This window comes from Alosa sapidissima, chromosome 12 (assembly GCF_018492685.1).
Source record: "Alosa sapidissima isolate fAloSap1 chromosome 12, fAloSap1.pri, whole genome shotgun sequence".
NCBI classification, from domain to species: Eukaryota; Metazoa; Chordata; class Actinopteri; order Clupeiformes; family Clupeidae; genus Alosa; species Alosa sapidissima.
Window position 1 is genome coordinate 37,598,462 of NC_055968.1, and position 27,021 is coordinate 37,625,482.

Below are 27,021 nucleotides of genomic sequence, written 5' to 3' on the forward strand. Positions count from 1 at the left end.
ACACACATACTAACACACACACACACACACACACACACTAACACACACATTAACACACACACACACACACTAACACACACATTAACACACACACACACACACACATACTAACACACACACACACACTAACACACACATTAACACACACACACACACACACATACTAACACACACACATACACAAACATGCATAGACATACAGTCACACACACACACACACACACACACACACATCTAGACCTATGCTTACCTATACTATACTACTCGCCTATTTTCCCAGAGTGGGAATACAAATATATATGCGTTTCCATTTATTTGGAAATAATATACAGGTTTCCATATCCATATATGGGCATCTGTCCATGTACACAAGCAGACTAAACCCTGTTCATATACACAGGCTTAAATAAGCCTATAACAAGCCTATATCCATACACAAAAATAAACTAACAATAACTAAACCTAATAAGCCTATATCCATACACAAAAATAAACTAACAATAACTAAACCTAACAAGCCTATATCCATACACAAAAATAAACTAACAATAACTAAACCTAATAAGCCTATATCCATACACAAAAATAAACTAACAATAACTAAACCTAATAAGCCTATATCCATACACAAAAATGCATTTGGATTTATTCATTCAGTGTTTTTATCCAGATATTGCAGATACTGTATACATTTCCATATCGCATGTGGTCTCCCCAATTGGTCATCAACTCTGATTCTCACATGACATTGCTGTTGAGGCTGGCCTTGTAGACATGCACCCATGAACTATTAGAGCCTGCAGGGTGAGCTGTGATTCCTGCAGAGTGAGCTGTGATTCCTGCAGAGTGAGCTGTGATTCCTGCAGTGAGCTGTGATTCCTGCAGTGAGTTGTGATTCGTCTAAAGCCTGCAGAGTGAGTTGTGATTCCTCTAAAGCCTGCAGAGTGAGTTGTGATTCCTGCAGTGAGTTGTGATTCTTCTAAAGCCTGCAGAGTGAGTTGTGATTCCTGCAGTGAGTTGTGATTCCTCTAAAGCCTGCAGAGTGAGTTGTGATTCCTGCAGTGAGTTGTTATTCCTGCAGTGAGTTGTGATTCCTCTAAAGCCTGCAGAGTGAGTTGTGATTCCTGCAGTGAGTTGTGATTCTTCTAAAGCCTGCAGAGTGAGTTGTGATTCCTCTGACATGACTGTGATGGGAAGACAAGGCTGTTCTGTTGCTTACACTTGCTTACTGGTCATGTAGCATCTGAAATCTCAATGCTGCTCTCGCGCACACACACACACACACACACACACACACACACTCACAACTCATCTCAACGCCTCAACTTCCTCCTCCCACTTTGTTGTGTGTGTGTGTGTGTGGCTTGAAGTATTCCGGCACTGTGCCAGATCTCCGGCGTGTTGCGGCTGTGAGGAAGATTTCCTCTCGAGAAAAAGTCGGGAAATCGCCCGAAAAATTTTCAGGCTGAGGATTTTTTTTTTTCAGTTTAAGCCCTGTGTGTGTGTTAATGTGTGTGAATGCTCAATTTAGATGGTCTGGTTGTCACCCACCTTATTGCACTACACCTGGACGGACGCTTGAAAGTGTTTTTGGAGTTCTAATGGTCTTGTGCTTCCTAGTCAGTGTTTTGGAATATTTTAGACATTTAGAATAACAAAGTAGGGTTGGCCCGATGGTTGACCGACATCACGAAGGAAAGCAACCATCATGATGGCACATCCCCACATGCCAGACACGCACTAACTCTAGACACCCTGTAACATCAGGCTAAAACATAAACAAGTTTCCCTGGACACACACTAACTCTAAACACCCTGTAACATCAGGCTAAAACATAAACAAGTTTCTCTGGACACACACTAACTCTAAACACCCTGTAACATCAGGCTAAAACATAAACAAGTGTTACGTGACCATAAATCATAAAGAATGGTTCAACATAACATAAGGAAAGCCGTAGAGTCGGCGTAGTGAAAAGTTAACAAATTTATTAAAGTAAAGCTACCAGACAGACGGAATAACGTGGCGGTGAAAATAATACAAAATGTAAAAGAAAACCCTCGTACTTACTGACTAAGATGGTATTAACTTTCTGCTTGCGTTTGAAAACAAAATACAGAAAAGTTTGTGAGTCTTCCGGTGTCTTCCTTCCCTACTCTAACTGAACCTATAATACAAAAAGTGTCCACCCGTCACCAAGCCACCGCCAACGCAAGTACCATAAACTACAATATAAATTAAACAAATTAAGCCATGTAATTAACTATACGTGTCAAAACAAATAACAAAGTGGCGACGGTCTCAACAATGCGCCCAAGCAATGAGGAAGTGCGGCGAGGGGATGGGAGAGGCCGACAGGATGGATAGGTGGCGGCTTAAATAGCAGGAGGTCCAGCCCCCTGAATCAGCACTCGCAGCTACCTGCAGAGACGGAACACAACAGCACAAACTCCGTTCTACTCCCCCTACAGGTGGAACAACGTAACACAAGTTTCCCTGGAAATGAAATTGAGCCTAGAACTGATGCATACAGGATACTTTAAAGACTTATCTATGTGAAACTACCATCAAATAATTCCTGATTGTGACGTTGTCTTTTTGTCTCGCACACTGTACATTGAACTTCAAATATTTCATGTTTTAGCAAAAAATAGTCGTAATGAATTATTATTGTTACGACTAGAGGAAATTCTTGCTGATTGTCACATATACATGTAGCTCTAATATTTATTATTGTTATACATCACACATCATCACATACCCTTCACCATACCTAGAGATTGGCATGGGGTACTTTCCATAAGATCATCTCTCAATGCAAATCGACCATTTGCTATTAGCTATTAGGCTAACTGAAATAAAACCATGCCAATCTCTAGGTATGGTGAAGGGTATGTGATAAAGGCATTAAGATTAATTTCCAAAAGATGAATTTTTTTATTATCCTTTTTAGTCAACTTTAGCATGGGTTCACATACTTTAGCATGGGGTTCACTTACTTTAGCATGGAATACTTTAGCATGGGTTCACATACTTTAGCATGGGTTAGCATACTTTAGCATGGGTTAACTTTAGCATGGGTTCACATACTTAAGCATGGGTTCACATACTTTAGCATGGGTTAACTTTAGCATGGGTTCACATACTTTAGCATGGGTTACTTTAGCATGGGTTCACATACTTTAGCATGGGTTAGCATACTTTAGCATCGGTTTATGGGTTCACATACTTTTTCTTGCCACTGTACATGTAGCTCTAATGTTTTTTCTGAGGGTTCAGCACTGAAGTGCCAAATGCACTCTTTTGGCTCCCACACATAGTTGCGTTCCGTCAACGCACGCCAGTGGGTGTTCCCAACTAGGGATCAACCAATTATCGGCCTGGCTGATAATTAGGGCCGATATTTAGCATTTTTATAATAATTGGTATCGGTCATTTTTCCCACCGATAAGCCGATATTGAAATGGATAAAGAATGAAATGCGCTACTTTGTCTGTAAAGCGTCTCTCACTCCCTGCATTTGCTACTCAGTGGTCAAGAGCATTGTCCCGCCCACTACACCGTCTGATTTGTTAGTTAGCACGAATGCAGCCAATCAGGATCGAAGACTGAACACAGACAAAGTGTAGGATTCTCACTGAGGCAGACTGTAGACTGGGCTTCAGCTGTACGGAGCTATTTTTCGAAGGTAAGGAAGGTAGCCTACATTGCTGAAGTTGCAATGAATCACAATCATCTACACTGAAGTTACAAAAACACCACTTTGTAAGCTATTGTCTCTTTGATCCGGATCAATAACAGGGTTCCCGCGGATCCTTAAAAAGTCTTAAATACAACTTTCGGTTTTTAAGGCCTAAAAAAGTCTTAAATTGTCGGGGATGTCTTGAATTTTCGAAAGGGAGGTATTAAATTTGCGTATGGGACCGCCAGCGAGTGAGCGAGCGCAAGAGAGCGAGTGAAATGTCTCCATCCATCCGAACGCAATTGTATAAGTGACTATATAAGGCTACGGGAGAAGTGTATGGCCATCTAGAATCTTTGCTCGGATGCAGCATGGTTTCACAAACTATGGACGCGAAGACTGCTGGTCAAATTATGTGCAGTGCTTCTGTCACTCGTCTGATAATTTGCTGCGCAATTTATGAAGGAACCACGGACTGACTTGCATTTTCGCAATCAGAAGGAAATACTGTACATGTTAAGTTGATCTGTTTGCATCTTTCCAGCGTGTGTTGCTGGCCTAGCCTAGGGAAGAAAATATCTGTCTAAGTTATAATACCTGTAATATCTGTCAGCAGCTTGCTTGCCAGCCTTTCCCAGTAGGCCTACTTCGCAAAAGTTGTGAAATATAACCACATATTTTTTTTGATTGTCGGGGACTGGCTACATTCCCCGACACTGGCTAAAAAAAACGTGCGTTCATAATATGTGCGCGCTTGAGATCAAACCAGCAATTTTCAGCAGGAACCGAGGAGGACCTCTCTCTTAATTAATTTAAAACAAAACAATGGTTTTACAATGTTTCAGTCAAGCTTTGGTTTGTTTAGATACAACTGGTATGCAAAATGTAAAGTAGTGGATTAACTTTAATTTGCTGTGCTGTATATGGGACATATGATGCGTGGGAATAGATGCACATAGTAAATTATATGAAGTAGGCCTATTAAAATATTTAAATAGCTTAGTCTAACTTTGAAAAAAAATATTGAAGGGAATCCAGTCCAGTGCACATGTCTTTAGCAAGTAATATAGGCTACTACAGATACAGGTGAAGAACAGTCAGTCTCAGCCAGTAAGCACAACCAGATATGTACAACCAGCTTCAAAAGCAAGCAGCCCAGACCCTAAAATTGGGGATTTATAGCTGTGAAGGTAATTCACACAATTATTTTTCTTTCGCCAAAATATATTTCGTAACTTCTGTAGACATCCAAAATTGGGTGGGGGTTAAAATTAGTAGAAAAAAAAACTGTTGCGTACAACAATTTTAAGTTGTCGTATGTATCTTTATGTTGTGGTATAGTCTTAATTTTTCCATTAAGATGTCTTGAAAAGGTCTTAAAAGTCTTTAAATTTGCACTTGGAAAATGTGCAGATACCCTGAATAAGTAAAGCACCCACTTCCTTCATTTAGTGAATTCCCGATTGATGCACGTTACTGTTTACTAGTTAGCCTACAAACTCGGGTGCTGCGTGTCGGGAGTTCTCTGCCTCCGCCTCGTTTGTTAATTGTGAATAACGGGACACCACGGCGGACATAGTACAGACAAGTCCTAAATTATGCGATAGCGAACGTCAAAAAGTCTAATTGCTCCTTTTTGAAACGGACTGTCAGAAAAGACAACATGCACCCAGGGCCAGCCGTAATTTAATCCGACCTGAACTAAATCGCTTCCTGAGCTTTAGGCTCTCAAAAGTGTAGCTTAGTCTACACATGGACACAAATTGCATACTTAAATAGCCTAAGAACTATTTTAAAACTGTTTTGTTAAACTATTCAACCGTAACACTTGCCATCACGCATGCACCTCTTCCTCTCCCTCTCTCGTGCACTCACACACACGATGGCAAAGCATCCTCTTTGTGACAGGTCCCTTAACAAGCACATAGCCCATTGTGTAGGCCTAGTCTATGAAAATAATTGCTATCACTTAGCTCTTGGATTAACATGATACACAGGATTTACACTTGCAAGTGATGCAAGTTGATAGACAATTGTGTATCAAAAGAAGAAAGAAAAGTTTGCTTGTAATTAAATGCTTTTGAATTCATTTTTTGCAGCATATCGCCTTTACTACCTACCCCCCTTTTTGACAACTGACATATCGGTTTTACATATCGGTTATCGGCCTCCTGTTTTGGTAATAATTGATATCGGTATCGGCCCTGAAAAAAACATATCGGTCGATCCCTATTCCCAACGGTAGCTATGCAAATGACTTGGAGTATAACCGTAATTTGATTGGCTGGTGCCTTCTGTTGTTCGTCGGAGCAGCAAAAGACGTGAGCCCATGTGAAGTGGACGGGATGTGTCTCCAGCACTGCACCGCCGCAGCTGTGTGTGGGAGCCGTTTTCCACTGTGTTAAAAGAAACTATTTCTTTTACCTCAACCTCCCTCTGTTACTGTAAGGCTTGTATTTTGTGCATCTGGCAAAAGCCCCAGACAGCAGCGGAGTGGTAATCGGGCTTCATTATTTGCTTTATATTTTATTATTAACGAGTGGGAGTGGGGTTGGTAAGCGATATCCCCACGGCTGTAATTTGGCCGTAGGTACGAGGCCGAAGGCCATATAATGTAGCCTAGCCTACACTGGAAACGACACAGTCCAGGCCATATAATGTAGCCTAGCCTACGTTGGAAACGACCCAGTCCAGGCCATATAATGTAGCCTAGCCTACGCTGAAAACGACCCAGTCCAATCTCACAAATGCTTTTAAACTCTGGAATAGGCATCACCTCTACTGGGCTTATGTAGCGACCCAAATAATATTTACCCAGTATCATTTAACATTGTTAGCCCATGTTACATCATACATGCAGGTGTCTGAATTGATTCTTTTGATTTGAACATTCAAACAGAACCGGCGTTTGTTACACATTTGCGCTTTGCTGAGCGCAGCGGCAGGCCAGCAAGCCATCGACTATAATGCATTTCATAGCGCATGCCATCGACTATAATGCATTTCATAGTGCAAGCCATCGACTATAATGCATTTCATAGCGCAAGCCATTGACTATAATGCATTTCATAGTGCATGCCATTGACTATAATTCATTTCATAGTGCATGCCATTGACTATAATGCATTTCATAGTGCATGCCGCGTATAATGTGACAGGCCCTTTATTGTATCTTGCGAGACCACCAATCCTTTCTTGATTGCTCGAAGGAGCATCCAACGATATCCCTGCATCTGGCCATTTCCCCTCAGCTCCTTCTGCACGAAGGAGATCACTTCAGCGATGTCGGTTTGATTCGCCTCCTGAAAAGACTGAGTTCGCGACAACGCCTTTTTAACGTATGAATAGAAATTACAATGGTGTGATTCTGTGCCAAGACCCCAAGTTTCTCCTTGTTATTAAACCATATGCTAAAATAAAGCTGAATTAAGTCGTCCATTTCATCAACAACAACAGCAACCAACAAAAGTGTTCATTGGCTACATGCTATGACTTTAATCTCATAACGTTACGACTTTATTCTCGTAACATTTCAACCTGATCTCCACACCACACTTTATTTTTGTAACATTAGAACTTTAATTTGGAAGTATAATACTTTTTTTTTTTGCGTGGCCCTAATACTTCCTTACTATTTTAACTTGTTGAAAAAGAGCGAAATCTAATATGATATGGGACCTTTGAGTGGATGGATGGAGATGGAACTCAATGGAGCCCAATGGAACATGCAGCCACCTCAGATTTGCACCACTACTGAAACGGAAACCTACTCTGAATGCAGAGTGGGCTGATGTTAGGTGTAGCATAACATTACTGTGTGTGTGTGTGTGTGTGTGTGTGTGTGATTTTTAGGTATAGCATAACGTTACTGTGTGTGTGTGTGTGATTTTTAGGTATAGCATAACGTTACTGTGTGTGTGTGTATCTGCTGTTATTGTTAATGTGTGTATGTGTTGTTAGTGTGTGTATCTGCTGTTAGTGTTTGTTAGTGTGTGTATGTATGTGTATCTGCTGTTAGTGTGTGTATGTGTGTGCATCTGCTGTTAGTGTGTGTGCTGGTGGAAAGCACCAAACTTGTTGACTCTTGTGGGTGAGCTCATTCTCCACTCTCTCTTTCTGTGTGTGTGTGAGGCAGAGAAAGGGGAAGAATAACAGGCACTTTGCAATGGTGTGAGGGAGGAAAGGAAGTGGCATGTCTGACATTTCCTGCAAGTGTGTGTGTGTTTGTGTTTGTGCTTGTTACTGGGTCTGCAACATGCGCCTGTGTGTGTGTGCGTGTTTGTGCCTCTGTGTGTGCCTGTTACTGGGTTTGCAACACATGCCTGTGTGTTTGTGCCTGTGTGCATGAGTCACACACACACAGGTTAGATGGTTCTGTGTCTCCTGCAGGGCGCGCACACACACACACACACACACAGGTTAGATGGCTCTGTGTCTCCTTCAGGGCCCTAAGGATGCTCTGCGTGGTGGAAGAGACTGGTGGTTAGACACAGGCAGAGTCAGAGGCTTCCTCCCTGCTCACACACACACACACACACACACACACAGGCAGAGTCAGAGGCTTCCTCCCTGCTCACACACACATACACACAGGCAGAGTCAGAGGCTTCCTCCCTGCTCACACACACACACACACACACACACATACACACACACTTAGTAGATAAGTCTGTTCATTATTTTCTTGATTAAGCATTTTCAATCAATACAATGTCAGAAAATGGTGACAAAATGTTGACCAGTGTTCACTTTTGGTGTGATATTGTGGATGAGCACATGTGTGTGAAGATGTCTCTTATGCTTTTTTGGTCGCTTGTCTTGTCTTGTGTCTTGTGTTATGGTGGAATGGTAGTTTCCATAGCAACCCTCCTCTCTACCCTCCTTGTGTTAGAGAGTGACTGAGCAGGCGCGTGTGTGTGTACGTATGTGTTCATGTAGCAGGTGTGTGTGTGTGTGTGAGTGTGTACGTATGTGTTCATGTGTAGTAGGCGAGTGTGTGTGTGTGTGTGTGTGTGTGTGTGAGTGGTTGAGTGTGTACGTATGTGATCATGTGTAGTAGGTGTCTGTGTGTGAGTGAGTGTGTGTGTGTGTGTGTGTGTGTCTCTCGTCACTGCCAATACGTCACTGTAAATTATATAATTATGAAATCAAATATCGAGCCATGTATTGGAATATATTCAAATATCTACCGTCTTGTCTTTGTTGTATTGTTTTGTTTGTTTGTTATTGTATTTCCCTGCCTTTGTCTCTGTTGTATTGTTTGTTTGTTTGTTTGTTATTGTGTTTCCCTGCCTTCCTACTATGTAAAGCGACCTTGGGTTTGAGAAAGGCGCTATATAAAATAAACGTATTATTATTATTATTATTATTATTATTATTATGACCGCCGCGCAGCAAAGCGGCGGTCATATAGGTTTAGTCAAGTTTTTTTTTTTTTTTTTTTTTTTTTCCGCATGCGCAAATTTCCGTCAATGATTCCCGGGACACTGAAAGACCGGGGTACACGAAACTTGGTGGGCATGTAACCCCACATGGATAGCATGGAACTATCGTTTTTCGTTTTGATCTGTAGCCCCCCCGCTGGACTGGACCCCCCGAAAGGAGGGTAGGGCAGACACAGTTTTCTGTGAATATCTCGAAAACCGTAGGGTTTAGGAGGACCATTTTTTTTTTGTATGTTGATCTCAAGGGGCCATGTCAACCCATTCCATAACCACTCATTTCATGTATAGCGCCACCTAGTTAAACACAAAAAAGTAAAAATGAGGTGTTGTAATTGAAGGTATCTGTGACCTAACATAGTCAAAACTGCACGAAATTGGAAGTGTAGGATCATTATGACACCCTCTGTATGCACGCCAAGTTTTGTGGAATTCCGTTCATGGGGGGCCACACAATAAATTAATTTATGTTACTATACACCAACTGGCCTGTAGGTGGCCGGAGACAGTTTTCTGTGAATATCTCGAGAACCGTAGGGCCTAGGAGGTCCACCTTTTTTATGTATGTTGGTCTTAAGGGGGCATGTCAACCCATCCCATTACCACTTATTTCATGTATAGCGCCACCTAGTTAAAAATTAAAAAGCAAAAAATTAGGTGTTTTCATCACAATATCTCTGGCTGACAAGCTCAAAACTGCACGAAATTAAAAGTGTAGGATCATTATGACACCCTCCGAATGCATGCCAAGTTTTGTGTGTAAAATAATTTATGTGTACATTTAGTGACGTACACCAACAAGGATTCCCGGGACACTGAAAGACCGGGGTACACAAAACTTGGTGGGCATGTACCCCCACATGGATAGCATGGAATCGTCATTCTTCGTTTTGATCTGTAGCCCCCCCCCCCCCCCCCGCTGGACTGGACCCCCCGAAAGGAGGGTAGGGCAGACACAGTTCTCTGTGAATATCTTGAGAACTGTAGGGCCTAGGATGACCAATTTTTTCCGTATGTTTGCCTCCAGGGGTCATGTTAACCCATTCCATGTGCACACATGTGCATAAACAGATACACACGCACACACATACATTTACAGTAATCATACGTATGACACATACTCACACAGTAGACATATGTACGCATGCATGCACATGCGCAAACACACATACGCAGGCAAACACACAAGCACGCACATCTACACACACACCCACACACATAAACATAAATTTGTACACGCACACATGCACACAATTCAAGAATTTTTCCCGTCATCTACTCCCTGAATTTTTGGTCATTGATACCCGGGACACCGAACCACCGGGGTACATGAAATTTGGTGGGTATGTAGCCCCACTAGACTTTTACGGAAAAATTTCATTTCGTACCCGGGGACCACCACCAACCCCCCCCCCCCCCCACCCCGTGCTGGGCACCCTGAACCGCAAAAAAAAACAGTTTTTCCTAAATAACTACCTGAACCGTGGCACTGAGGATGAAGAATCTTTTATGGTATGTTGGTCTCAAGGGCCCACATCAACCTGGCTCATAATCACTCATTTGTGATTTGCACCCCCACCCCCCGGTAAAAAATGAAAATGCAATATTATTCTGCTTTAATCGCCCCTATCTTCAGTTAAGATGTTCAGAACTGCACCAAATTGTATGTGTATGATTGACCTGGCATTCTCCGGGGGTATGCCAAGTTTCGTAGAATTTCATCCATGGGGGGGTCTAAAAAAATTAGGTTATGTGTACATTTAGTGACTGTACACTCATTGGCCTGTAAATGGCGGTGCACACATATACACATGCACACACACACAGGCACCCACATACTATCGGTATTAAAACGGCCGATACATAATTACAAATTCAGTAGGATTAAAAGAAAGCCAAAATAAATATTCATCATCATCATCATGGCTGCATTTTCAGTATTGGCGAGAAGTAGTCGTTTGTCCACTAGATGGCGCATCATTGCAGTGAGACGTAATTTTGTTGGAAGTTAAAAGTGGGTTTTTACTGCAGGTACGTTAATCTTGTAATATCAATAAGGACCTAGGTAATGTTACCGTTAGCGTTGGTTGAGTGATGGAGGCATTTGATTTATTGCATTTGTAGAAAACTATAAATGCGGTTATACCAAGCAAATGTATAGCAGCACTGTTTGTATCTTTCGACTGTCATTTATTGCACGTGCTACAAAATCATTCTGTGCAATGGAAGATTTACCAACGTTACACCGGTCTGATACAGTTTTGCCTATACATGCGTGAGACTGAGACGCCTGTTTATTTTGTTTTAAGTGCGTGCAGGGTGTGAGAGGGGAATCGATGTGCTTTGATTACAGCTTGGTAGTTGTAGTCTGTGAAATTAAAAAGCACGTGTGTGTGAAGTATCCAAACAATGACACCTTCATTTCATTATGGCTGCTTTAGCAAAATACCTTAAGCTACTGTGTAGTGGGTCCCATTTAGAAGTGGCTACTTCATTCGCGCTTTCCTTGACTCATGGAGCTGCGTGAATGTTATTACAACTTTTCGCCACGATATGACAGTTTAAGTCCGCTTGATACTGTAAGGCGTAAGTCATTGGTTTCCAAAGGAGATTTTATTTGTGTCGCCAGCATAGCCTATTGACAATTTATGTTGTAAATAGGCCTACCTTATAATCCTACCTGTAGCTTAGGGAAGCTAACAGCTTTCTATTAGGATCTAGTTTGTTAGTTACCGTTTTGTCATAACTCCCTGATGCATTTTTGCATTTAGAATAGCCAGAGCGTGTATATGTCAATCGGAAAATTAAACAATATCGGGTGCCTATGGACTAGGCTGGGTGAACCCAGCCTGATCTGCCCGCTATTTATTTTTTGATTTCTTAAAAGATTGAGCTTGGTCTGATGAAAGCCAGACTAGCCATGGACCTCAGTTAAACAATGCAAGGGAACATGAATCAGCCTATATTTGCACTAACAATAACGGACAAAAGCTCTTCAACTTTGGCCCGATAAAATGTGTATGAACAGTCTAGCGACGCATTTCATCAAGGCCCATTTGGACATGTCGGTTATTTGCACCACTGGTTAGATGTAAAACAGCATTTCGTTTCAGACTAGGCTACTGTTACTTAATTTGTGCATTAACAATAACGTTTCAGACTACTGTTACTTAATTTGTGCATTGACAATAAAGTATTACATGAACTAAAGATGACTAAAATCTTATGTAGAAGAAGAAACATTCACAAAAAATCCATCCATCCAAACATGACCTTTGTTTTTGATAGCTGTTGAAAACGGCATGGAACTGACAGAGATGTTTTTGTTTAAAAATACATAAAAAATAAATAAATAAATAAATAAATAACATTTTTGTGAGTGCCCATCACAAAATTAGGCTACATGGAAAAAACAGCACGGCACAAACAGTAACGTGACAACTTAAACCGCAGCAGGAGTAACCTATAGCCTATCCTAATTCATTTCTTAATATTGTTTGCTAGAAACACCAATCTATCAGAAATGTGACAACTTTAACAGCAGCAGGAGTAACCTATAGCCGATTTTGAGTTGCGTGTCCCAACAAAAGCTTGTCGGAACGCTAAAATGGTTTAGCCTACACCACTATGAAAGTCTACCTCATCTTTAGCGGTTCCTTTACCATCTACGGTGTAGAATCCAAAGTATCTCCAGAGTTCTGTGCGTTATGGTCCATTTTTTGAACAGGGTGGCTATTGGCTGTTACTCACTTGATTTGGTCATGGGCCACACACACACACACACACACACACACACACACACACATACACACACACACTACGCTACAATACGCTTAGAACGCCCCCTACTGGATGAGATGGCAAACAATAAAATAAATAGACTGGGCGGGGGGGTGATGCATCTTAGATCACAGATGCTTTCCTGCTCTGTGTGTGTGTGTGTGTGTATGTGTGTGTGTGTGTGTGCATAGTTAGGAGCTGCCCTCAGCTCCAGAGTGTCTCTGTGTGTGTGTGTGTTCTATTCCTTTACAGTGATGACGGGCAGCTCTCAGTAGCTATAATTGCCTCTCCGCTCTGACAGAGCTGCATCCTCCCCACACGCTCGTGTTCCATGCGTCACACTGCATTTAAACCCTCACTCTGGCACACACACACACACACACACACACACACACACTGCATTTAAACCCTCACTCTGGCACACACACACACACTGCATTTAAACCCTCACTCTGGCACATACACACACATTGCATTTAAACCCTCACTCTGGCACGCACACACACACACACTGCATTTATACCCTCATTCTGACACACACACACACACACACACACACACACACACACACACACACACACACACACACTGCATGTAAACCCTCACTCTGGCACACACACACACACACACACAAATACACACACACAAGTCAAGTCATTTATTTATATAGCACATTTAAAAACAACAGGGGTTGAGCCAAAGTGCTGAACAAAGAAAAGGTTAGCAAATAAGTCATAACAATAAGACCATACATCTACACAAAGGCCATACATCTACACAAACTAGGTGTGATTATTCGTATCAAGACAGCATCAGTAGCAGCGACAAGAAAATAGATAAAATAGACAAGAAAATAGAATAAATAGAATGGAATAAATAAGAAAATTAAAACAAGACCAAAAACATCATACTGTATTAAAAGCAAGTGAGAAAAAATATGTCTTGAGATTGGATTTGAAGGAGGTAATTGTAGGGGAGGATTTGAGGAAGGGTATTCCAGAGGTTTGGAGCAGCTACAGAAAAAGCTCGGTCGCCACGGGTTTTAAGGCGTGTACGTGGGACAGCAAGCAGTAGTTGGTCTTGTGACCTGAGTGACCTGGTAGTAGAGTGTGGGGGCAGAAGTTCAGAGATGTAAGGTGGGGCTAAACCTTTAAGGGCTTTAAAAACAAAAAGTACAATTTTAAACTCAATCCTGAGTTTGACCGGAAGCCAATGTAGCTGAGCTAAAATTGGTGTTATGTGATCACTCTTTTTGGTGTTGGTGAGGAGCCTAGCAGCAGCATTTTGTACCAGCTGGAATTTATTTAGATTTGATTGTGACATGCCAATGTACAGAGAATTGCAGTAGCCTAAGTGGGAGGAGATGAAGGCATGGACAACAGTTTCAAGATCAGTTGCGGACAGAATGGGTTTCAGCTTGGCTATGGTTCTTAATTGGTAGAAACTGCCTTTGACTACACTGCTGACTTGTTTGTTAAAATTCAAGGACCCGGCCCCAGCTGTGGCGCAACTGGCTGAGGCACCTGCACTGTATGCCGGCGACCCGGGTTCGATTCCCGCCCTGTGGTCCTTTCCGGATCCCACCCCTGCTCTTTCTCCCATTCACTTCCTGTCACTCTCCACTGTCCTATAATTAAAGGCATAAAAAGCCCAAAAAATATACTTTAAAAAAAAAATAAAAATCAAGGACCCATCTAACTGAACGCCCAGGTTTTTGACTAGGCTATGTAGGTTAGGTGAGAGAGGACCAAGTGCATTGCTTAGGTTGGCGACAGAGGAGGGGGAGCCAAAGAGAATTATTTCTGTTTTGCTTTCATTTAATTGCAAAAAGTTGCATGCCATCCAGGATTTGATGTCCTCAAGACAGCTAAACAGTTTGTTGAGGGTGGAAGTGCAATTTGGACTGAAGGGCAGATCTGTGGGTAGAGCTGTGTGTCATCAGCATAGCAGTGATATTGGATGTTGTGCTTCTGGAGGATGGAGTCCAGGGGCAGCTTGTAGAGGGAGAAGAGCAGGGGGCCTAGAATGGACCCTTGGGGGACACCATATTAACTTGCAGCAATGGAGAAAGACTGGTTACCTACTTTGACACAAAAGGTTCTGTCCTCCAGATAGGACCTAAACCAGTTTAGGACTGAGCCGAGTCCTACTTTGCCATGTAGGCGTGCCAGCAGAATGTTGTGGTCTATAGTGTCAAATGCAGCACTGAGGTCAAAAAGGAGAAGGACAACACATGAACCAGAGTCTACGATGAGCAGAATGTCACACTGCATTTAAATCCTCACTCTGAAACACACACACACACACACACACACACCATTTGAACCCTTCACTCTGACACACACACACACACACACACACACACACACACACTGCATTTGAACCCTCACTCTGACACACACACACATACACACACACACATACACACACACACACAAATACACACACACACTGCATTTAAACCCTCACTCTGGCACACACACACACACACTGCATTTAAACCCTCTCTCTGGCACACACACACATGCACACACACACACACACTGCATGTAAACCCTCTGGGACGCACACACACACTCACAAATACACACACACACACACACACACACTGCATTTAAACCCTCACTCTGGCACGCACACACACACACACACAAATACACACACACACACTGCATTTAAACCCTCACTCTGACACACACACACTAGGGCTGGGCGATAAAATGATAGCGATATGTATCGCAATAGACATATAATCGATATCAATAAAAAATATGTTCGATAGAACATTCGATAATTAAAAGCAACACACACCTCCCACCTTACGTTGTCCATAAATAAACAGGCTAAATATATCTTGCATTGTAGCTATGTGCAACTCCACCAGAGTAGGGATAGAAGTAGGCTTACCTCAACACAGACTCTCAATGAGTCCTTGCCCCGTGCTCGCTCTCTCTCTCCCTCTCTCTCTCTCTCTCTCTCTCCTTCTCAACAGGCGCATCCCTCCTCAGCATGCACATGTAATCCAAACATTCACAATCATGCTAGACGACTGGCTAAGTTGCTATTAAATCCGGTTAGCATCATTAGCACACTTCACGAATTTGTTCAAAACTAATGCATTCAAATTGACTGGTAAGTTCTAATCATCTCAATCCCGATGCAAATGGAAAAGTATTTTCCAAGACTCAAACGGGCCTGTCCCAAGGAGAAAAAGTAGCCTATTCATTTGAAACTTTACAACACGTGGGGAAGCTGAACAGTCTAACCAGTAGACTATGATAAACTAGCAAATTAAGCTACTTTGTTTACAATATTTCCAGGCTTCAACCAGTGCTGCTTTTCATTCAGACTTATGTGCACATTTATTTATTTGATAAATAAGTTAATTGATAACTGAGGCGATTAAAATCAGAGGAAGGTTTAGTTTAAAATAAAAGTGTTTAAATTTAACTTTTTTTTCCTTCTGGTCCTTATCTGAAATAGATTTAAAAAAAATCAATAATTATCGATATCGACTGATATGAAATACTTATATCGTGATACAGTTTTCAGCCATATCGCCCAGCCACACACACATACACACATACACACACACAAATACACACACACACATGCGCACACACAAATACACACACACACACACACTGCATGTAAACCCTCACTCTGGCACACACACACACACACACACACTGCATTTAAACCCTCACTCTGGCACACACACACACACACACACACTGCATGTAAACCCTCTGGCACACACACATACACATACACACACACATGCACACACAAATACACACACACACTGCATGTAAACCCTCACTCACCCTCACCGCAGATCAGATCAGATCAAGTCAAAGTTAGTGTCGTTGACTCAGAAGTGCCATGTCTGCATGGTAACCATGGTGACCACTCCACAACATTGCAGATAAGTTAGAGAAGAGCGTCACATGGTAACCATGGTGACCACTGCACAACAACACAGACAAGTTAGGGAAGAGCGTCACAATTAACGAAAATATTTATCAGTCATACTAATTATAATCTCACACATGCACAGAGAATCAAAGTGTTGGCTCTCTGAAGCATAGGTGCTGTGGCATGTTGACATGTGGTGATTGGGGTGCGTGTGTGTGTGTGTGTGTATGCGTATGCCTGTGAGTGTTTGTGTGTATTTGTATGAGTGTATCCATGAGCGTGCACGCATGTGTGAGTGTGTGTGTGTGTGTGAGCAGGTTTGTGTGTGGTTTGCTCTGTTGGATAGTATCCGCATGATCCCTAAATCGCCATCTTCATCTGTTATGAGGAGGAAAGGATAATCGCCATCTTCATCTGTTATGAGGAGGAGAAGATTATAGTCATCTTCATCTGTTATGAGAGTAGATAATAGCCATCTTCATCTGTTATGAGAAGGGAAGATAATAGCCATCTTCATCTGTTATGAGGAGGAGAATATAATAGTCATCTTCATCTGTTATGAGGAGGAGAAGATAATAGGCATCTTCATCTGTTATGAGAGTAGATAATAGCCATCTTCATCTGTTATGAGAAGGGAAGATAATAGGCATCTTCATCTGTTATGAGGAGGAGAAGATAACAGACATCTTCATCTGTTATGAGGAGGAGAAGATAACAGGCACATAGATGAGACATAGATGAGACAGATGAGACCTAGATGAGACGTGGGCAGTTTGGGCACGTGCTCCAGTGTCTTCAGCTTGGTCTTCAGTATGTGTGTGTGCCATTAGGAAATCCAGCTGTGTGTGTGTGTGTGTGTGTGTGTGTGTGTGTGCCATAACAGGCACATAGATGAGACATAGATGAGACGTGGGCAGTTTGGGCACGTGCTCCAGTGTCTTCAGCTTGGTTGACCATGACTAATGCTAACTTTGTTAAGCTTCTCTGTTGTGTGTGTGTGTGTGTGTGTGTGTGTGTGTGTGTGTGTGTGTTTGTGTAAGATTCAGGCACAGTTTAGTCCTGAGGGCGTTCCTGTCTGAACCCCCCACCCACACACACACACACACACACACACACACACTCAGGCAGTGCGTGGTAGTGTGTGCAGACAGGCGAGTGCTAACGCTGACTGTAGTCATGGCGATGCTCGTGTCGTGTTGTGGGCTCTGCCTGCTGTCACCTGCTTTCCTGACGGCCGTCTCCGATGATGTCATCGGCGGGGTGCTCTCAGGTGAGCGCTCCGAGGGAGCCAGTGGGGCCCCAAGAGGCCGTGCCATGTGTGTGTGTGTGTGTGTGTGCCATTAGGAAATCCAGCTGTGTATGTGTGTGTGGTATGTGTGCCATTAGGAAATCCAGCTGTGTGTGTGTGTGTATGTGTGTGTGGTATGTGTGCCATTAGGAAATCCAGCTGTGTGTGTGTGTGTATGTGTGTGTGGTATGTGTGCCATTAGGAAATCCTGCTGTGTGTGTGTGTGTATGTGTGTGTGCCATTAGGAAAATCCAGCTGTGTGTGTGTGTGTGTGCCATTAGGAAATCCAGCTGTGTGTGTGTGTGTGTGTGTGTGTGTGTACGTGTGTGTGCCATTAGGAAATCCTGCTGTGTGTGGTTTGTGTGTGTGTGTGTGTGTGTGTGTGTGTGTGTGTGAGCCATTAGGAAATCCAGCTGTGTGTGTGTGTGTGGTATGTGTGCCATTAGGAAATCCAGCTGTGTGTGTGTGTGTGTGGTATGTGTGCCATTAGGAAATCCTGCTGTTTGTGTGTGTGTGAGAGCCATTGGGAAATCCTGCTGTGTGTGTGTGTGTGTGTGTGTGTTTGTGTGTGTGCCATTAGGAAATCCTGCTGTGGGATGTGTGTGTTTGTGTGTGTGTATGTGTGTGGAATGTGTGTGTGTGTGTGTGTGTGTGTGTGTGTGGAAAGTCTTCCAAGTGGAATTGGGGTGGATTAGCTCTCAATTCTCATCATGTCTTGGACAGTTTCCCCTTCACGGATTAAGCCTAGTCTACACTAAACCCCTAGTCTACACTAAACCCTTTCATGGATTAAGCCTAGTCTACACTAAACTCCTAGTCTACAATAAACACTTTCACGGATTAAACCTAGTCTGCACTAAACCCCTAGTCTACACTAAACCCTTTCATGGATAAAGCTTAGTCTACACTAAGCCCCTAGTCTACACTAAACCCTTTTAATGGATTAAGCCTAGTCTACACTAAACCCCTAGTCTACAATAAACCCTTTCATGGAGTAAACCTAGTCTACACTAAACCCTTCCATGGATTAAGCCTAGTCTACACTAAACCCCTAGTCTACACTAAACCCCTAGTCTACACTAAACCCTTCATTCAGTGGGGGTTTTCATTGATGTTTGCTTTAGTTGTGGACCAGACTTAACCCATTAAGTTTGCTTTAGGTGTGGACCAGACTTAATCCATGATGTTTGCTTTAGGTGTGGACCAGACTTAATCCATGATGTTTGCTTTAGGTTTGGACCAGACTTGATCCATGATGTTTGCTCTAGTTGTGGACCAGACTTAATCCATGGTCGGAAGCCCAGCCCATAACATTTCATCCGACTAAGGTTGATGTCGGCGGGTTTATTTGCATCAAATTGTGTTTTCTTTTTGAATACTCACGTTGCATCGTCTCACGTCGGGTCACGTAACGTCACGTCAGTGTGGCAGCTTTTACATTCAACCAAACTAGCTCTGCTGTTTAATCTGTGTGTTTGTGCTGTTAATGTGCTTTTGTCCCCTGGTGTTGGGTTTAACCTCTATCCCCCTCCCTCCCCCAACCTCTCCTTCTTTTGCCCTCTTTTTCATTCCCCCCCCCCCCCCCATCGGTGTGCAGGCGTATGAGCGCTCGGAGAGTGAGGAGGTCTCCGTCATCAGTCAGCTGGTGAGGAAGATGCTAATCATCATATCACGGCCTGCCAGACTCCTGGAGTGCCTGGTAAGACAAAGCCGTTTCCCCTTCTCATCATGACATTTACTGTGTGCGTGTGTGTGTAACTACATACATCATACACACATTCTAGAGGGTGACACGGGAATCAATTTTCACTCCCGTCCCATCCCGAGCCCGCACAAATACTCCCGTCATATCCCGATCACGTGACTGTCCCCCCAAAAATCTCCTGTCCTGCAAAATCCCGAGAGAAAGGCTCCCGAATCCCGTCCCACTCCCGTTTCGTTCCCTATGTTGTCTAACGCATTGGTTCCCAAAGGGTGGGTCGTAGGAGATTTTATTTGGGTCGCCAGCATAGTGACAATTTATGTTGTGTATTAGGCCTAGCTTATACCTTATATAGCTTAGGAACTCCTGTGCACATTTAGAACACTGCCAGAACGTGGATATCACCCGCAAAATGATACAATATTTCTGTCGGGCGCCTATCATGGATCTCACAGTTGCAAAATTCAAGGGTGAATCAGTTTATGTTTGCACGAACAATAACGGACATCAGATCTTCAACATGGCCCATTAAAATCTAGAAAGTATAATTTTAAATCGTAAAAACCCTGCTGTCAACAATAGGCTAAAGCAGACATCCATAGACCGGGCATGAGGCTTATTTGCGTCATAGGCCTAGGCCAGCGTTTCTCAAACTATGGGCCGCGGACCGGCACTGGTCCGCAACGTGGAGTGAAATTAGGCCCGGTGCTTCGTGTGATAATTTGCTGCGCAATTGATCAAGGAACCGCGGACCGACAGAAAAAGAAAACAAACGTTTCTGCATTCAAGAGGAAATACTTGCTAATTTGATGTCATTAGACATAGAGCCGTACAATTAAGTAGTGGTATGAGCGTTCATTCAATGCATGTGTGTGCGCGACAGAAACCGAAACTACCCGATAACGTTGGTAGCAAAGCTCCGCTTTAACCTGTCGGAAGGCTGTTTATTTATTAAACGGCATTTAATAGTGGATTCTTGCAATTTCCGGCATTTAATAGTGGATTAATAGTGGATTCTTGCAATTCTTGCAATTTCCATATAAACAGAGCAGAGACTGTATAATACACTGTCTAGCATTGAGTAGGCCTCTGAGTATAGTCAAATTTGAATATAACGTGGCCAAAAGATATTGTAGCCTTATTAATCTTCCTATTAAAGAGTTCTGCTCCGCCGTTTACCATTGAAGGTTCTAAAATTCTATGTTGAATTCAATGAATCCAGATTTTCTTTATTTGCCTACCAGTGTATGATGCATTGCTTACATGAGGGAAACATTCCAAAACAATAGCACCCATATAGTTGCTGTTGTTTTGAGAAGTATTTCTCATGCTAGCATCATGCAACCATGCAAAAGCAATTAACTTAACTATTATAATTATTATATCTTACATTAGTAAAGCAGTCCTCTGATGTGCATGTTTTCACAAACGTTTTGTAAACAATGTTAGCACTTTAAACATTGACTGCTTTGAAGTGAAAGTGCATGTCTAACAATATAGCATAATAATAATAATAATAATAATAATAATGGGGGGTACGTGTAGGCGGGCCCTATGACCTATGACCCCAAAGTCTGCCATGACCGGGCCTTAGGTCAAAGAAGTTTGAGAAAGGCTGGCCTAGGCTACAGATAGTTTCAATTGTAGATAGGCCTCTTTAAAGTTAATGGCAGTCTCCTCACATTCCATCTTATTTCGGATTTAAAATGCACAAAAGTGCATTAGAAAGGCTATAATTTAAATGGACATGTAGGCCTAAACGCTATTTCCTCTTTCCAATCTTGCGAACTTCACTACAGTAAAGCTGCATTGCCATTTATTAGCTAGTTTCCCATAACAACCCCCACATAGTAGAGGTGACGAGGGTTATTAAGATCGACTTTGAACACAGTGAGCCATACAACTTGACAATTACACTGTATCGTAGTGTTAAGCTGTTGAGTAAAGCTACACATGTTTAGATTGATTTTGTTACCATGTCTGTTTATTCCTGCCGTTACAAAAACTAGCATCTCCCATAACGTTAGCGATTAGCTCACGTTGATATGGCAATAGAAAACACCTTCAGTTTTCGTGTACTCGCTGACGCTGATTGATTGGCTTGTGAACAGTGCAGTTGCTATGTATTGCTCTGATAGGCTACTCTGCGGTTAGCAGTAGCCAATCAACAAACGTATTGTGAGTTGTAAGTGGTTCTCTTTTCTAGAAATGCCCTGCAATCTTTGGGTGCACTCACCGCATGTTGTAATTTAATCTCCGGCTCCGTTCCCCTCCCGCCCGCTCCCGTTGATTTCTGCCCGTCCCGTCCCCATCACGTTACCAACAGTGAAATTGACTCCCGTACCGCAGGACTCTCGCGGGAATACCGTGACCCGCAGGAGTCCCGAAAAATTGTCACCCTCTAACACATTCCTCCACAATCGAATCTGGAAACAGAGTCATGCTGTTTATATTGTAGTCTTTAAGGGCTTAGGGCAGGGCTCTACAGTAATGGTTGCCCAGTTGCCCTGGGCAACCAAAGTGGTAACCACTTCCTTATTCCTGGTTGCACAAAATTTTCCCGCATATTTGGTATAATCGATGCTTTTAAGAATGACCTTTTAAAGTAACATGCGTGTGCACAGATCATGCTAGAGCCTCCTCTAGCCTGTGGCTGTGCATCTTTTTTCCTCACACACACATATGCGCAGCTGTCGTGTCATAAACAGGGTGTGTTTCCTATATGTTGACTAATCTGTGGCGGGCCTCCACAAGATCAACACTGGCCACCGCACAATAATGTTCCATGTTGTACTATTGAAATGAGCTAAATGTTCTATGTTGTACTATTGAAATGAGATCAAATCCTTTCATTGAGCTGTGCTTTTCATGCACGCAGCCTTTCCTTGCCCCGCCCGCTCTCTCTCGTAACGGACCCACTGCCCCTCCTCTGTATGTTCATTTAACAAAAACATTAACAGATTAATTCAAGATGCCACTAACTGGCGTCCTGATTGGCGTTGGCACTAACTGGCGTCCTGATTGGCATTGGCACTAACTGGCGTCCTGATTGACGTTGGCACTAACTGGCGTCCTGATTGACGTTGGCACTAACTGGCGTCCTGATTGGCGTTGGCACTAACTAGTGTTCTGATTGGCGTTGGCAGGAGTTTGACCCTGAGGAGTTCTACCACCTGCTAGAGGCTGCGGAGGGCCACGCCAAGGTGGGCCAGGGCATCAAGACCGACATCCCCCGATACATCATCAATCAGCTGGGCCTCAACCGAGACCCCCTCGATGGTACGCACGCAAACCTCCGCACACCCCTCCTCGACCCGCTCATAGATAGTATAGCATGTTGTGTATGTTAGCTGTGATTATTATATAGTTCAGTGTTTCTCAAACTTTTTCAGACTAAGGACCACTTAACCAAATAAAAAAAAGTCACATTCTACTTACTCATTTTCCTTCTCATTCTGCTTAGAGCGAGTGGGAGAAAGAGTTGGTAAGCCGGTTAGCGATAGGGTGGCCATACGTAGAGCGAGTGGGAGGAAGAGTTGGTAAGCCAGTTAGCGATAGGGTGGCCATACGTCTGGATTTAGGCCGGACAGTCCGATTTTAAACGCCCTGTTCGGCGTCCGGCGCAGCCTTGAGCTGGATGCTCATTTGTCCTCCTTTTTAGAGTTGTGCTGGGCTTCTAGAATCTTTGCTCGAATGCAGCATAGTGTTTCTCAAACTGTGGATGCGGAGACTGCTGGTCAAAGTATGCCCAGTACTTCTGTCACTTCTCTGATGATTATGCCCAGTACTTCTGTCACTTCTCTGATAATTATGCCCAGTACTTCTGTCACTTCTCTGATAATTTGCTGCACAATTTATGAAGGACCCACAGAAAAAGAAAACAAACGTTTTCGCAACCCTTTCTTCACCAGTTCAAGTTTTTTTCTTTTTTTCGAGGAAACATAACTATCAATGTCATGTTGGTGTACATATGCAATGTCATGTTGGTGTACATATGCAAGTCATAACTATCAATGTCATGTTGGTGTACATATGCAAGAAGAAGAATATATTAAGCATCTAATTACAACCATATGACATACATGTTCCTGTGACATCCCTATTTATCATATAGATGGTATAGTAAGCTGTGTATGTAAGCTGTGTATGTAAGCTGTGTTTATAATAATAGATGGTATAGTAAGCTGTGTTTATAATAGATGGTATGTAAACACAGTTTGACTGGGTGCTGTGTCTTTTGGCAGGCATGGTGCAGCTGGACCAGTACGATTCCATCGACCCCATTGCTGTGGAGTCGGAGGAGACCACAGAGGTGAGACATCGTCCGTGAGACACACATGAGATGTGTTTACTTTTTAAGATAAGACCTCATCCGAGATGTGGATGAGACCCATCTGAGACGTGCTCTAAGTGGAGAGTGAAGTGGAGAGTAAGTGGAGAGTCTCCTCTTGAGACCCATCTGAGACGTGCTCTAAGTGGAGAGTCTCCTCTCCTCTCCTCCTCTCTCCTCCTCTCCCCTCCTCTCTCCTCCTCTCCTCTCTTCTCCCCTCCTCTCTCCTCCTCTCCTCTCCTCCTCTCCTCTCTTCTCCTCTCCCCTCCTCTCTCCTCCTCTCCTCTCCTCCTCTCCTCTCTTCTCCTCTCCTCTCCTCTCCTCCTCTCTCCTCTCCTCCCCTCCTCTCCTCTTCTTTCCTCTCTTCTCCCCTCCTCTCTCCTCCTCTCCTCTCCTCCTGTCTCCTCTCCTCCTCTCCCCTCCTCTCTCCTCCTCTCCTCTCCTCCTCTCCTCTCTTCTCCTCTCCCCTCCTCTCTCCTCCCCTCTCCTCTCCTCTCCTCTCCTCCTCTCCTCTCCTCTTCTTTCCTCTCTCCTCTCCACCTCTCTTCTCTTCTCTCCTCCTCTCTCCTCTCCTCCTCTCCTCTCCTCTTCTTTCCTCTCTTCTCCTCTCTCCTCCTCTCCTCTTCCTCCCCTCTCCTCCTCCCCTCTCCTCCTCTCTTCTCCTCTCTCCTCCTCTCCTCTTCCTCCCCTCTCCTCCTCCCCTCTCCTCCTCTCCTCCTCTCCTCTCCTCCCCTCCTCTCCTCTTCTTTCCTCTCCTCTCCTCTCCTCTCCTCTCCTCTCCTCTCCTCCTCTCCTCTCCTCTCCTCTCCTCTCCTCCTCTCTCCTCCTCTCTCCCCTCCTCTCCCCTCCTCTCCTCTCCTCTCCTCTCCTCCTCTCTCCCCTCCTCTCCTCTCCTCCCCTCTCCTCCTCTCCTCTCCTCTCCTCTCCTCTCCTCTCTTCTCCTCTCCTCTCCTCCCCTCCTCTCCTCTCCTCTCCTCTCCTCTTCTCTCCTCCTCTCTCCTCTTCTCCCCTCCTCTCTCCTCCTCTCCTCTTCTCTCCTCTTCTCTCCTCCTCTCTCCTCCTCTCCTCTCCTCTTCTCTCCTCTCCTCTCCTCCTCTCCTCTCCTCTTCTTTCCTCTCTTCTCCTCCTCTCTCCTCCTCTCCTCTCCTCTCCTCTTCTCTCCTCTTCTCTCCTCCTCTCTCCTCCTCTCCTCCTCTCCTCTCCTCTCTTCTCTTCTCCTCTCCTCCTCTCTCCTCCTCTCCTCTTCTTTCCTCTCTTCTCTCCATCTCTCTCCTCTCCTCTCTTCTCCCCTCCTCTCTCCTCCTCTCCTCGCCATCTCTCCTCTTCTCCTCTCTTCTTTCTTTCTTTCTTCCTCTGTCTCTATTCTCTCTCTCTTTTTCTCTCTCGGTCTCTCTCTTTCCCTCCCACAGCAGAACCGCTTGCTGCTCACCCCGTCTCGGAGGAAGCCGCTGGAGAGTGATTTTGAGACCATCAAACTCATCAGTAATGGGGCTTATGGGTAATGTAGTCTTTCACATCTGAGAAGCATGCACTCAGACAGCAAAGACCAATATTAAAATGATCAGACATGTCAGGGGACCCTTACATAGTCCTCTGACACACTAGAAATATATTTGAAAATAAACATTGTGATAAACATAAACATAAATAAACATTGTGATAAACATTAACATAAATAAACATTGTGATAAACATTAACGTAAATAAACATTGTAACATAAACGTAAATAAGCATGAATCATGAACATACTCATAGAATGGAATGTAAACATAACTGATGGCTTGGTCTTTAGTTAACGGTGTGTGTGTGTCTGTGTGCGTGTGTCTATGCGTGTGTCCGCGTGTGCGTGTGTGTGTGCGTGTGCGTGTGTGTGTGTGTGTGTGCTGGCTCCAGGGCGGTGTATCTGGTGCGGCACAAGGAGACCCGTCAGCGCTTTGCCATGAAGAAGATCAACCGTCAGAACCTGATTCTGCGGAACCAGATCCAGCAGGTGTTCGTGGAGCGCGACATCCTCACCTTCGCAGAGAACCCCTTCGTGGTCAGCATGTTCTGCTCCTTTGAGACCCGCAGACACCTGTGCATGGTCATGGAGTATGTGGAAGGTAGAGAAGCTAACACACACACACACACACACACTAATATGTACACACACACACACACACACACTAATATGTACACACACACACACACACACACACACACTAATATGTAGACACACACACACACACACACACACTAATATGTACACACACACACACACACACACTAATATGTACACACACACACACACACACTAATATGTACACACACACACACTAATATGTAGACACACACACACACACACACACACACACACACACACTAATATGTACACACACACACACACACACACTAATATGTACACACACACACTAATATGTACACACACACACACTAATATGTAGACACACACACACACACACACATGTACACACACACACACACACACACTAATATGTACACACACACACACACTAATATGTACACACACACACACACACACACACACATCATCTCCCATATACTAAACACACACACACACACACATCATCTCCCATATACTAAACACACACACACACACACACTTCATCTCCCATATACTAAACACACACACTTCATCTCCCATATACTAAACACACACACACACACACACACACATCATCTCCCATATACTAAACACACACACACACACACACACTTCATCTCCCATATACTAAATACACACACACACACACACATCATCTCCCATATACTAAACACACACACATACACACACACACACACACACACACACACACACACACACACACACACACACACACACACACACACACACACA

The 27,021-nt window shown here is 43.6% G+C and overlaps 1 protein-coding gene across 15 annotated transcripts in view; it reads left to right on the top strand.

Annotated features, from left to right (window-relative positions):
* mast3b (microtubule associated serine/threonine kinase 3b) overlaps positions 1-27,021 on the top strand; it is a 142,383-nt gene that overhangs the window by 47,748 nt on the left and 67,614 nt on the right. For 12 of the 15 annotated variants that reach the window (XR_006035326.1, XM_042111771.1, XM_042111772.1 and 9 more), the window contains 5 exons: positions 19,708-19,809; positions 22,959-23,091; positions 24,057-24,124; positions 25,552-25,640; positions 26,037-26,245. Coding sequence is in view for 14 of the 15 variants with exons in the window: in XM_042111771.1 (XP_041967705.1) it covers positions 19,708-19,809; positions 22,959-23,091; positions 24,057-24,124; positions 25,552-25,640; positions 26,037-26,245 (601 nt within the window). In the remaining variant the exon portion in view is untranslated. The remainder of the gene's footprint in view (positions 1-19,707; positions 19,810-22,958; positions 23,092-24,056; positions 24,125-25,551; positions 25,641-26,036; positions 26,246-27,021) is intronic. The other 3 variants (XM_042111774.1, XM_042111779.1, XM_042111785.1) reach the window with 1 other exon arrangement.